At 40.7% G+C, this 13,450-nt stretch overlaps 1 protein-coding gene across 2 annotated transcripts in view; it reads left to right on the top strand.

Moving 5' to 3' along the window:
* LOC132378296 (dual 3',5'-cyclic-AMP and -GMP phosphodiesterase 11A-like) overlaps nt 1–13,450 on the top strand; it is a 266,270-nt gene that overhangs the window by 156,786 nt on the left and 96,034 nt on the right. For both annotated transcript variants that reach the window (XM_059945103.1, XM_059945102.1), the window contains 2 exons: nt 3,712–3,858; nt 9,577–9,684. In XM_059945103.1, coding sequence (XP_059801086.1) covers nt 3,712–3,858; nt 9,577–9,684 — 255 coding nt within the window. The remainder of the gene's footprint in view (nt 1–3,711; nt 3,859–9,576; nt 9,685–13,450) is intronic.

Genomic DNA, 13,450 nt, shown 5'->3' with positions numbered 1-13,450 from the left:
AAAGAAAGTATGCAAGGTAACGAGGTCTCAACATTAGAGATAAATAGCAATATATCATCAGCATAAAGTGAAATTTTGTGAGTAATACCTCTCCTTAAAATACCACAGATAGCATTAGATTCTCGAAAAGCAATGACAAGGGGTTCTAAAGCCAGATGAAAGAGCAAAGGGCTCAATGGACAGCCTTGTCTAGTTCCGCTATGAAGTTTAGATAGTTTGGAATTTTGAAAATTAGTAAGAACTTGAGCAGAAGGTGATAGATAAAGTAATTTAATCCATTGAATAAAATCTAGTCCAAAATTAAATTTTTCTAAGTTTTTAAATAAATAATTCCCTTCAACCCAATCGATGGCCTTCTCAGCATCTAAGGATATCAAGCATTCCAATATCTCCTGGGAGGGAGGGTAAATAACATTTAACACACGGCGTACATTAAAATGGGAATGTTGGTTTTTAATAAATCCAGTCTGATCATCAGAAATAATAGAAGGTAGAATATTTTCAATCCTATGAGCCAGAACTTTAGAAAGGATTTTAGTATCAACATTGTTTAATGGCCTATATGAAGAGCATTCAGTTGGGTCCTTGTTCTTCTTTAGGAAAAAAAAAGATGATAGAAATTTTTTTAACTGTTATATATTTAATCAAGATTTAGATTGGAGCAGATATTCTAGGAATTTGTAGATATCCCTTCACATAAATAATCTGTTAATTGTGCTCATCAGGCAAAACTCATTATCTGCCTCTGTACATTTGCTAAAAAAGTGTCCTCACTTTGCACCCGCTAGTTATTTCTCCATCATGTATTTACCCCACTCTCTACTCGCACCCTCTCGCCACCTCTCGCCACCTCCTCATAGCTTCCCTTTCTCCAGCCACTACCTTCTCTGCTGACACGAATGTTGCTTGCCCTGCTGCCTGCCATGCACCACTTAAAGAAGTGGGCTCTCTGTCTCCCATTTCCTCTGCATTTGCTGGTTTAACACCCAATCTGATTTTAAAACCCCGACCTCCCTTGTCATCATCCCTCCTGTTCGTGAATGCTGCCCAATAGTTATCACACAAAGGAGGGAAGTACATTTCCCCACGTTCAGGACATATATTATGATCTTTTGAATGGAGTGACTGAATGTTTTATTTTTAAAGATGCAGCACAGTATTGGGCCCTTCTGGCCCAAGAAGCTTATTTACACCCATATGACCAATTAACCTAGTAACCCGTACTATATCGTTGACATGTTGATAGCGTTACACTAACTGCTGTGCTACCATGTTGTCCCTTGTCATGAAGATAAAACTCGAAGTTTAAAATGTTATTATTAATGCAGTGATATGGAATCATCATATCTTCATGTCAAAATTCATTGGAATGTTAACACATCTGTCATTTTTAGTAGTCACACAATAATTCCTTAACGATTACTTTCTCATTCACAACATACACATAATTCCCTATAACCAAAGAGGATTCATGGCCTTTTGTGCTTCTAACTATCTTCAATATTTTCTGTTTACACTGCTGTGCTGCACCTGTATTGTCCCTGCTTCAGCTTTTAATATGAATGGAAGTTTTGCACTTGAATACATTGTGCTTTTATCTATGTACTGTGATCGCAAGTAGCAGGAAGGTATTGAGTCACAACTTTTCACCATCAACTACGTCTTCAAAATGACTTGATCCGAGCACTCCATCTGCAGAACTGGATGGAAGAAACACGAGGAATCGTTTTCCTATCCCTAAAACCGACTGTTGTATTTTTGCAACTGAGAGCCTTGATGCTTGCCTGAGCTTCTCACTTTTTATGAGGTCCTCTCCTCTCTCCATTCCTATGGAGATGCTCACAGCCTCAATTAAGTCTTATTCTCTGGGGCGGTATGGCAGCGTGGCAGTTAGCGTTAACGCTATTACAATGCCAGCGACCCGGGTTTAATTCTGCTGCTGTTTGTACGGAGTTTGTACATTCTCCCTGTGACCACGTGGATTTCATCTGGGTGCTCCAGTTTTTGTCCACAGTCCAAAGACATAGGGTTAATTGGTCACGCGGGTGTAATTGGATGGCACAGGCTCATTGGACCTGAAGGTCTTGGTACCGTGCTGTAAATAACCACATTCATAGTCACTAAAGACTAAGCATTTCCCTAAGCCCCACATGCTCCCCCGGATTCGAGTGCACTAGCCCCATATAAGGTAATTCCATGACTGTTTACTCCCATGAATCCTGTCACCTACCCAAGCTCCGCACATTCGCTGAAGACCCACTCCAGGGCTGGCGAACCTTTTTTGAGAGTGTGTGCCCAAATTGGCAATAATCAGATTCTCTCACATGCAGAGGCTATCGTTGATTACTGAATTAGGAACAATAATTATAAACTGTTTTAAAGAAGAAGGATGAGTTCTCTTGCTTATTTACGTGCATTCATTGTTTTACTATTAATGAAAGTACAACAGTGAAAACATCTTACTGCACTTGGATTGTAAAAGATCATTCACTGTTTTATTTGGCAATAAAGTGATCATTATCTTTTTATTATGGGTGTAGTTTAAAGAATTGAGTGGTGGCACTGCATGCCATGTGACAACACCATTTTTGTCTGTACCATCTTGGGCACACGTGTCATAGGTTTGCCACCCTGTACTCCACTAACCCCCGTCACTCACCCAAGCCCTATGCAATCCTGTAAGCATCACACACTCCTTGAACCCCATCAATCCAGCTGATTTGTCCAGCAAGGCATCATGGCAGTGTAGCAGTTAGTGCAATGGTTTACACCGCCAGCTGGAAGATCGGGGTTCAAATCCTGCTGCTACCTGTTAGAGGTTTGTATGTCCTCCTTGTGACCACATGGGTTTCCTCCAGGTGCTCTGGTTTCCTCCCACAGTCCAAAGATGTATGGTTAGGGTTAATGAGTTCTAAGCATGCGATGTTGGTGCTAGAAGCATAGTGATGCTTGCAGTCTGCCCAACACAATCCTTAGTGATTTGATTTGATGCAAACAACATGTTTCACTGTATGTTTCAATTTATTTGCCCAACACTGAACTGTTCCCACAACCTATGCACTCACTTTCAACTCTCTTCATCCCATGTTCTCGATACTTTGCTTGCTTATTCATTCATTCAATTAATGAATCAATCACTCATTCATTCAATCAATCATTCATTCATCTGTTTGTTTATTTATTGTTATTATATAACTTTTTTTATATTTACACAGTTTGTTGTCTTTGCACGTTAGTTGTTTGTGCGTCCTTTTGGATGTGATCTTTCATTGATTCTACAGTGTTTCTTGGATTTACTGAGTACACCTGCAAGAAAATGTATATCGGGGTGTATATGGTGACATATATGTACTTTGATAGTAAATTTACATTGAACTTTCAATTTTAAGCATGTGACAAATGAAGCTAATCAGTAAGTCTATCAGTCTTCAGGACTCTGGTTCGCTCACGTCCCTCAGTACAGTCAGTTAACAGTGGCTCTGGCTTGTGATCTTCCTGTGCCTCCTCCCATCTTGGCATCAATTGATGGACAGGATTCAAGCATCCTCAAACCTCACCACTAGTAGAAACATAGGCTGAGGCTCAGGACATTGATGAGAGTGAAATATTCTACGGGTTTTAGTGTTGATGTCTACTGCGTCGCTTCTCAGTGACAAATGGATTTTCTCCCTTTCTTTCCCCCCTCGTTAATCGTTCTGTCCTTCCATCCAGGCTGCCAAACTCCCGACGGTCAGTGAGCTGGGGATTGCGCATTTTTCCTTCAACGACTTTTCCCTCGACAGCGATGGAATGATCACAGCCTCCCTGAGAATGTTCAAGGAGCTGGGAATTGTGCAGAAGTTCAAAGTGGATTATGAGGTAGGAAGCAAATGAGTGTCTTTTGATGTACTCCCAACTCACCTCCACTCCATCATCCCTATCCCCCGGGAAACTATTATTCCTTGTGGAACACACACACACAGCTGGAAGAACTCCTCAGCAGGTCAGACAGCATCCGTAGAGAGGATTCAGCAGTCAAGGTCTCAGGCTGAGACCCTTCATCAGGCCTGGAAAGGAAGGGGGAAGAAGCTGGAGTAAGAGGGTGGTGGGGTGGGGGGGAGAGGGGAAGGAGCACAAGCTGACAAGTGATAGGTGAAGCCAGGTGATGGGGGGGGGGAGAAGGTGGGTGGGGGAGGGGAGATAAAGTGAGAAACTGGGAGGTGATTGGTGGAATAGTTAAAGGACTGAAGAAGAAGGAATCTGATAGGATAGGAGAGTGGACCTTGGGAGAAAGGGAAGGAGGAGGGACGCCAGGGGGAAGTGATGGGCAGGTGAAAAGAAGGGAAGGCATAGAGGGGAGCTAGAGTGGGGAATGGAAAAAGAGAGAAAGGGGAAAGGGGGAAGAAATGATCAGAAGTGAAAGAAATCAGAGCTTATCCCGTTAAGTTGCAGGTTCCCAAACCATTTCTTTGTACCTTGTGATTTTAAGGTCATGACTAGACAAGCTGAAGCACTAGCTTTTTACTGATGTGCTCAGTTTAAAATGTAGTCTGCAGAGAATGAGTGGGATGAATCTCAGTCACCTCTGACAAAAAAGACCCAATCTGCATATTTTTATGGCAGTAAAGTTTTATGGTGTGTGTGTGTATATATATATATATATATATATATATATATGTCTTGCCATCTTCAGGCAGAATAGTCAGGCTACTGGAAAAGGTAAAAAACTGAATCAAACAGGTTATTTCTTTTACACTGCTGTTATGGGCCAGGGTGAAGAGGGGCTCTTATCCACCCTCACCCCACCCCAGTTTCCGTTCCATGCAGTGATGCAGCATGTCAGGGTGCTCTCAACAACACATCCGTAAACAGTGGTGAGAATTCATGTGCATAGACCAATTACTTCAGACACCTCAGAAAGTAGTTTCTACAGCATTATTGAATTGACTGTATTGCTTACATCCTTCAACAGTAAAAATCTTTACATTACGTCTCCGTCTAAGGGTGCAATGTGCAATCATAGTAATTTATATAATTTATAATAAACAGAACAGTCAATGTAACATAGAATACACTCAAATCAGTCTGGGTTAATCAGTCTGATGACCTGGTGGAAGAAGCTGTCCCGTGCCCTGTTGGTCCTGGCTTTTATGCTGTGGTACCATTTTCTGGATGGTAGCAGCTAGAATAGATTGTGGTTAGGGTGACTCGGGACCCCAGTGATACATCAGAAAATATTTGGCCAAATGTACAACATATAATTAAGACCATTAGGCAGAAGAGCAGAATTAGGCCATTTGGCCCATCGAGCCCTCTGCTGTCTGGTAATAGCTGAGTTATTTTCCCTCTCATTCCCATTCTCCTGCCTTGAAGACAATTTGTTAGACCTGGGAAGAAGATAAAGGAAACTTGTTAAGCTACAGGGAACTGAGACAATCTGGAATGTTAGTTCTGTTTCTCTTCCCATAGGTGCAGTCTGACAGCCATTTCCACCATTTTCTGTTTATATTTTATATTTTGATCATTAGGTTTTTTTAAAATCTAGAATGACTATCCCTCAATTCAGATTTTGTACAAAATAAAACCTTGTAAGATCCTAACATATAGGAGCAGAATTAGGCTATTTGGCCCATTGAATTTGCTCCAACATTTCATCGTGGCTAATCCAATTTTCCTCTGGGTCTCAATCTCCCGCCTTCTTCCCTGTAACCCTTTCTTGCATTGGTTATACAGGAATCCCACGCAGTTCACAAGGAGAATAGCTGGAAAGGCTTTTTGCATATTGCCTCAAAATAAAGTTTTTAAAAAACCTTATGTAAAGTGTAGATATATGCCATCTTATTTGATTAATTAAAAAATAATTCTGCTACTCTATTAAAAACAATTTTACAATCTAACTGCAATTCTACACAATTTTAGGGATGAGTGCAATTTATGAGTAACATATTTATGGAACTGTTTTCTAAATGTTTAACACAAGCACAAATGTACTTTAAGATTTTTTTTGCAAAAATAGCATTAATAATTTACACACAATGTGAAATACATTTAAATTTCATGAAACTGAAACATATTGATTACTCATAAATGCTGCCATGTAAATTCCACTCATAAAATTTCACCTTGTGCTGAAATACCAGAAAGGCAAGAGATGCTGTCTTCATCTCTAAGAGGTTTGTCATGTGTGGATCACTTTGGATAGCATCACAGGTACAGACAGATCAAACAGATCATCCTATAGTTCATAATGAGTGTAAGAGGGACTCCTGGTTCAATACTGTCAGAAGTCATTCTTTTCCACAGTACACCAAAATAATTTTATTGTTTGAATTATGGCTGATTCTTCTTCGCTCAAGATACCTGTGAGGGATATAAACAAGGCTATCCAGCTGTCTTTGTTCCTTCACATATTTCATGTTACTGCTGGTTCTGGCTGGTGAACATTAGATCTGATATTTGGTTCTCTGGAGTCAAGAAACAACAACGGTAGGAGTAGAGTAATATAACTTTTATCATGAAGCTAACTTTCCAAGTGTCTCCTTGTCATAATGATAGCATTGATGTGGCTCTAAATTCCAAACTGGGCTACAAAGCCAGTTATAAATCCAATTTATCTAATGTATTAATTCCTTGATTAATTACAGTATCTTATCCTGGTTTTGGCCGAGGACTTTTCGCTCTGCAGATCACTTATTTCTTACTTTCTTTATTTATTTAGAGATGCAGCATGAAACAGGCTCTTCCGGCCCACATCACCCACAACCCACCCTAGTCTAATCGCAGGACAATTTACAATAATCTTTTGACTGTGAGAGGAAACCCACATGTTTACTAGGAAGAATGTAGACATTCCTGACAGGTGACGTCAGAATTGAACTCTCAACTCTGACACTCCAAGCTGTAATTGCATGGCGCTAATCGCTATGCTGCCATAGCGTCCTTACCTTGTAGACTGTATCAGGCCACTTTACCTTCAGTTGAAGTTTGATGAATCTTTGCTTGTTTTTACAAGACAACATGAACCGTAAATGATAACTTTTTCATAGACCTCCAGAAAATTGCTTTTCTTTGAAATTAATAATACGGCAAAACCAAAACCTTGTCAACTTTAGCAACACGAGTGAATCTGCAGATGCTGGAAATAAATAAAAACACAACATGCTGGCAGAACTCAGCAGGCCAGAGAGCATCCATGGGAGGAGGTAGCGACAACGTTTCGGGCCGAAACCCTTCATCAGGAGTGAAGTAACATGGGATGGTGGAGAGGGGGGGATAAGAAGTGGGGGGAGGGATGAAGTAGAGAGCTGGGAAGTGATAGGCTGGAGGGAAATGGGCTAGGGGGAAGGTGGAGAATTATGGGAAATAAAAGAGAAAGAAAGTTAGGGCTGGGGGGAGATTATAGTGAGGGGGAAAAAAGAGAGAGAAAGAGAACCAGACTAAAGTAATAGATAGGTATGGGGGCAATGGGGGGCAGGGGTATCAACGGAGGTCTGTGAGTTGGATGTTCATGCTGGCAGGTAGGCATGAACCCCTACATCTCCTCTACTCCCATCCCCATCTCCCCCACAAGTGAATAACAACTCCATACAAGGCAAAACTCCTGATATGTGAGTTACTGGAAACTTCCACATGATTTCCCATAAATCCCCTCAGCCAGGCCTACCTATGTATCCAGAGCCTAAAACAAAACTTTAGTCAACCATTTTGTCAGCATATTCTAAACACAGGAGATTCTGCAGATGCTGGAAATCCAGAGTAACATGCACAAAATGCTGGAGGAACTCAGCAGGCTAGGCAGCATCTTGATTAAAGAGTACTGTTGATTTTTGATGCACCATCAATAACTCACTCTGAGACGTAAAGGCGAGATATCGGCTTTTATTGACTGAAAGAAGGAACAAGCAGTGAGTGACCACCATACTACCTCCTGGCGACTGAGAGGCCGGGTTCAGGGCTCAATCGCCTTCATACAGGGTCTGTGGGAGGAGCCACAGGAGCAGTCAGCAGGGGGCGTGTCCAGACAGGTAAATGTAGTTCACCACAATATTATGGGCTGAGACCCTTCAGCAGGACTGGAGAGAAAAAGATGAGGAGTAGAGTTAAAAGGTATGGGGGGGGGGGAGGGAGAAACACAAGGTGATAGGTGAAACTGGGGGATAGGTGGTGAAGAGCTGGGAAGTCAATTGGTGAAAGAGATACAGGGTTGGAGAAGGGGGTTTCTAGGAGAGGACAGAAGGCCCTAGGATAAAGAAAAGGGTGGAGGAGCACCAGAGGAGGCGATGGGCAGGCAAGGAGATAAGGTGAGAGAGGGAAAAGAGGATGGGGAATGGTGAAGGAGTGAGGAGGGGCATTACCGGAAATTTGAGAAATTGATGTTCATGTTATCAGCTTGGAGGCTACCCTGAAGGAAGGTATGAGTGTTCCTCCAAACTGAGCGTGGCCTCATCATAATTCTGCTTTATCTTACCATAACCTCGTAAACAAATATTTAGGCAATTTATTTGCTAACTCTTTTTTGTGTGACTGAAGATGTCAGTCTTAGCTCACTTCTGAATCAGAAGCCATGGGTATAAGTTCAACTCCGGGGGTTTAAAGCTGATATTATATAGTGGTGCTGAAAAAGAACTACATCAGTTCTGGGGGCAGACATTTCATTTAATATTCAAGTCCTGACACATTGGCAGGGAAAGATGGAAACTATGCATGTTATGATTGCTGTGGCTCAGCCCCTCATTTTTCTGCAGGTAGTGAAAGTCTCACCCATTTCTGTCACTATACTCCATTTTCCTGATCCTCTGTTAAAATCAGAGCTCAGTTCCTTCATTCATTTCTTAACAAGGTGATACCTTATACAGTACAATGCAAAAGTCTTTGGCACCCTAGATTTTTTATATGGTTTCCAGATGGGTGATGTCAACACCATCGAGGTGGTCTGGGATTACCTGGAGAGACAGAAGCAAGTGAATCTGCTGAAGAACTGTGGCAGGTTCTCCAAGAGGCTCGGAACATCTCCCAGCCAATTTTCTTATAAAACTGCATGACAGTGCACCTAAGAGAAATGATGCAGTTTTAAAGACAAAGGGTGGTCACACCAAATATTGATTTGATTTGGTTTTATTTTACGGTTTACTGCTCTTTATAGTAATTTTTTTGATATTTAGAAACTTTTAATTTCATTATTTTTGAAAGCATCTTCACTTCACAAAATTTTTTACACGTGCCTGAGACTTGTACACAGTATTGTAAATCTGTACTTTTATATTCCCATATGAAATACTTTGCTACCAATTTAGCAACATTTTTAACTTGATTATTTTATTTCAGAACTATTCCACAAGCTATACTTCATTATCATATCACTGTAATTATCTTCTGAACAACATTTAGAGAGAGAAATAGAATTCCTAATTTTAAATTACTAAAAAAAATTAAAACTCGGGGAAATATAAACTTCATCTGTAATCAAAATTCTGGATTTTCCTCCAAGCTAGATATTGTACTCTGAATCAACACTTAAAAGAAAGAACAAATTTGTCTTGATTTATATTAACTGTCGTCTGAACTAACTAATGCGTACATATTTCTGTGGTGTTCCAGGTTCTGTGTTGCTGGCTGCTTACCGTGCGAAAAAATTACCGTGCTGTTCCGTACCACAACTGGCGTCATGCATTTAATGTTGCTCAGTGCATGTTTGCATTGATAACAGTAAGTCAGATCTTGTTAGACAGATCTAAAGACTTTGCATGTCAATTATAGCGTGAAATAGATGACACCAGTTAATGAAGGCATGATTAAGAGGGAAATCCTATATTATCTCAGGCACCAATTGATTCCAATATGTAAGTACTCGTAGGTTTGTTTGATACAGGCAACTTGATAAATTACACAACCTCATTTCCACAAAGATGTGTTAATTAGCTGGGTGAATTATAATTGCTAACTGTTTTATTAATTTCTTGACCTGGGTTACTTCAACCAAAAGTTGCTGGTGTAAGACAGTTGATAATTTGATATACTAAATAAATAATGGATTCCGTGGACGACTCCAATTTAGCAATTTGGAGTAAGGAAACTCTCCACGATAGGTGCGCTTTGATATAAGTTCCATAAGTGAGTCTTGTTGCCCATCTTGGAACAAATGTTCTATTTTGCCCAGTGTTTTTCTCAACTACAAAAAGACTAAATTTTAATCTTGTAACCAGTGCATGTATTTTCTCAATTTGTTTCTGATTCTTGCTTAACCTGGGCCATTGCCATTTCTTAATGTTCAGTGCCACTGCCATTGTCTCCCGCTATCACCATCTTTGGATTACTAGTAACCAAACTCATAAGTACCAGTGGCTACAAAAGCATATTTGTTATTGTAATCTACAGTATTTTTATGTATAGCATTGCCCTGATATTTCAAAGCAATACATTTCACGTTGGATGTCAATTATAATAATAAACCTGATTTCGATCACAGGTTACTGCACAGTTTTCCACTTCGACAACACACAGATCAGTAACTTGAATCACTACTTGGCACTTATCTGGATGATTGCGGTTCCAGCAACACCATCCGTGACAGAACAGTCCACTTGAGTGGCTCCCAATTTATAGCCAGCGCACTAACTCAGGCCACTCTGACTAAGCTACCCAAGCTTGTGATTTGTACCAAGAAAGACAGGGTAGCTTTTGGGCTACCACCACCAGGCTTCTACCCAAGTTCCTTCCTGATTTGGAAACAGGTTACCACTTTAACACTCTGTACGCTTCCATACGGAATTCTGTTGGAATTCAAACTCAAACCTTCTCTCCCAATTTTCTGAATTATTTTTGCGTTGTTTGCAATGCACTTAGATACAATGACGTACTCACTGGCGTTTAGAGAAATGGGGGGGGGGGGAGGATCTCACTGAAACCTATTGGTTATTGAAAGCCCTAGACAGAGTGGACATGATGTGGATGTTTCCTACAGAGGTGAAGTACAGACTTTGTGATGTCAACAGTTATGTTTTTTTCCACCATGAAGGGGAAAGGAAAATTGAATTTAAATTGTCACGATTGTCATGTATGTTCAGATTATATTGTCTGCTCCATCGATTCAGGTTTCAGCATTTCATCATAACTATCCCACCTCCATACAACTGACAATATCTCAGATAATCTGACTGTTTGAAATAAGAGCATGCATGGCCTAGTGAATACTGAAAGGCCTAGTTAGAGAGGAGAGGATGTCCCTTTAGATGAAAAGGATTTTCTTTAGCCTCCGGGTGGTGAATCTGCAGGATTCATTGCCAGAGACAGCTGTGGAGGTCAAATCATTGGGTATATTTGAAGTGGAGGTTAATAAGCTCTTGATTAATAAGGGCATCAAAGGTTACCAGGAGAAGGCAAGAGAATGGGGTTAGGAGGTATAATAAATCAGCCATGATTGAATGGCAAAGCAGACTCAAGGGCTGAAAGGACTTATTCTGCTCCTATGTGTTATGGTCGTAAGTGTGTTTATTCTCTGTTAATAAGAGGTAAAATATAGCCAGCATCATGCCAAATTCCTTAAAGTACTTAATTATCCTTATGATTGAATAGATACACCACTCTCACCTACTTAAAACGAAATACATTATTTCCAAACTTTTGACAATGCAACCCTGTGACAAAACCAAATAAATAATTAATGCAATGGACAAATATTAAATAGAGCTAAAATAGTCAAATTTAGAAGATGTCTAAATTTGGGTGGACTGTGTTCAGTGGGGCATCTCATTGAATGGGGGGGGGGTGATCTAATTGAAATCTGTCGTACGTTGATAGGCCTGATTAGAGTGGATGTGGAGAGGATGTTTTCTATAGTGGGGGAGTTTAAGACCAGAGGCCACAGCCATGGAGGAACCATAAGATATAGGAGCAGAAGTAGGCCATTTGGCCCATCAAGTCTGCTCCACCATTCAATCATGGGCTGATCCAATTCTTCCAGTCATCCCCACTCTCCTGTCTTCTCCCCATACCCTTTGATGCCCTGGCTAATCAAGAACCTATCTATCTCTGCCTTAAATGCACCCAATGACTTGGCCTCCACAGCCACTCGTGGCAACAAATTCCACAGATTTACCAACCTCTGACTAAAGTAATTTCTCCAGATCTCTGTTCTAAATGGATGTCCTTCAGTCCTGAAGTCATGCCCTCTTATCCTAGACTCCCCTACCATGGGAAATAACATTCCCATATCTAATCTATTCAGGCCATTTGACATTCGGAATGTTTCTATGAGATCCCCCCTCATTCTCCTGAACTGCAGGGAATACAGCCCAAGAGCTGCCAGATGTTCCTCATACAATAACCCTTTCATTCCTGGAATCATTCTTCTGAATTTTCTGTGAACCCTCTCCAATGTCAGTATATCCTTTCTAAAATAAAGAGCCCAAAATTGCACACAATACTCCAAGTGTGGTCTCACGAGTGCCTTATTGAGCCTCAACATTACATCCCTGCTCTTATATTCTATACCTCTAGAAATGAATGCCAACATTTAGAATGGAGATAAGGATTTTCTTTAGCCAGAGGGTGCTGAATTATGTAGAATTCATTGCCACAGGCAGCAGTGGTGACCAAGACATTGGGTATATTTAAGGTAGGGGTTGGTCAATTCTTGATTTGTCAGGGCATGAAGAGATATGGGAAAAGTCAGGAGATTGGAGCTGAAGGGGAAATAGATCAGCAGAGCAGACTGGATGGGCCTAATGGCCAAATTCTGCTCCTGTACCTTATGGTCTTATGTTCATGTAGTATATGACATGACTAATGAGTTTTCCAGCTATCTTCTTGTCAACTCAAAAAATGTTCTTGAATTGGATGGTAAAGCTGTGTTTTCACAGCTTTGGTCCCAATAGAGGACCCGTCCTAACTTACAGACCCCAGTCAGTTCGGATTGACAACATCTCCTCCACAATCTCCATTGGCACGGGTGCACCATAATGCTGTGTGCTTAGCCCCCTACTCTAGAAAGCCTACAAAAAGTAGTGGATACAGCTTAGTCCATCACAGGAAAGTCCTCCTCACCACTGAGCACAAATGCAAGGAGCGCTGCCACAAAAATGCAGCATCCATCATCAGGGATCCCAACCAACTAACCCATGCTCTCTTCTCGCTGCTGCCATTGGGAAGGAGGCACAGGAGGCTTAGATCCACCATACTAGGTTAAGAAACAGTTATTAGAGTCAGCCTCCTAAACTAGCGTGGATAACCTCTCTTCCCTCAACACTGAACTGATTCCATAACCTACTTTCAAGACTCTACAGCTTATGTTATAAGTATTCTTTATTTACTTTATTATTTTATTATTTTCCATTTATTATTTCCATTTATTCCAATTTTATCCATTTTATTATTCCATTTAATTCCAATTCCATTTAATTCAATTTAATCCATTTCATTCCAATTTCCATTTATTATTTTTTTTCTCTCAGTTCACGCTGGTAAAACATGGGAA

Source organism: Hypanus sabinus, chromosome 20 (assembly GCF_030144855.1).
Source record: "Hypanus sabinus isolate sHypSab1 chromosome 20, sHypSab1.hap1, whole genome shotgun sequence".
In the NCBI taxonomy this organism is placed as follows: domain Eukaryota; kingdom Metazoa; phylum Chordata; class Chondrichthyes; order Myliobatiformes; family Dasyatidae; genus Hypanus; species Hypanus sabinus.
Note: the sequence above shows the minus strand (reverse complement) of the source record. Positions and strands in the feature narration are given on the sequence as shown.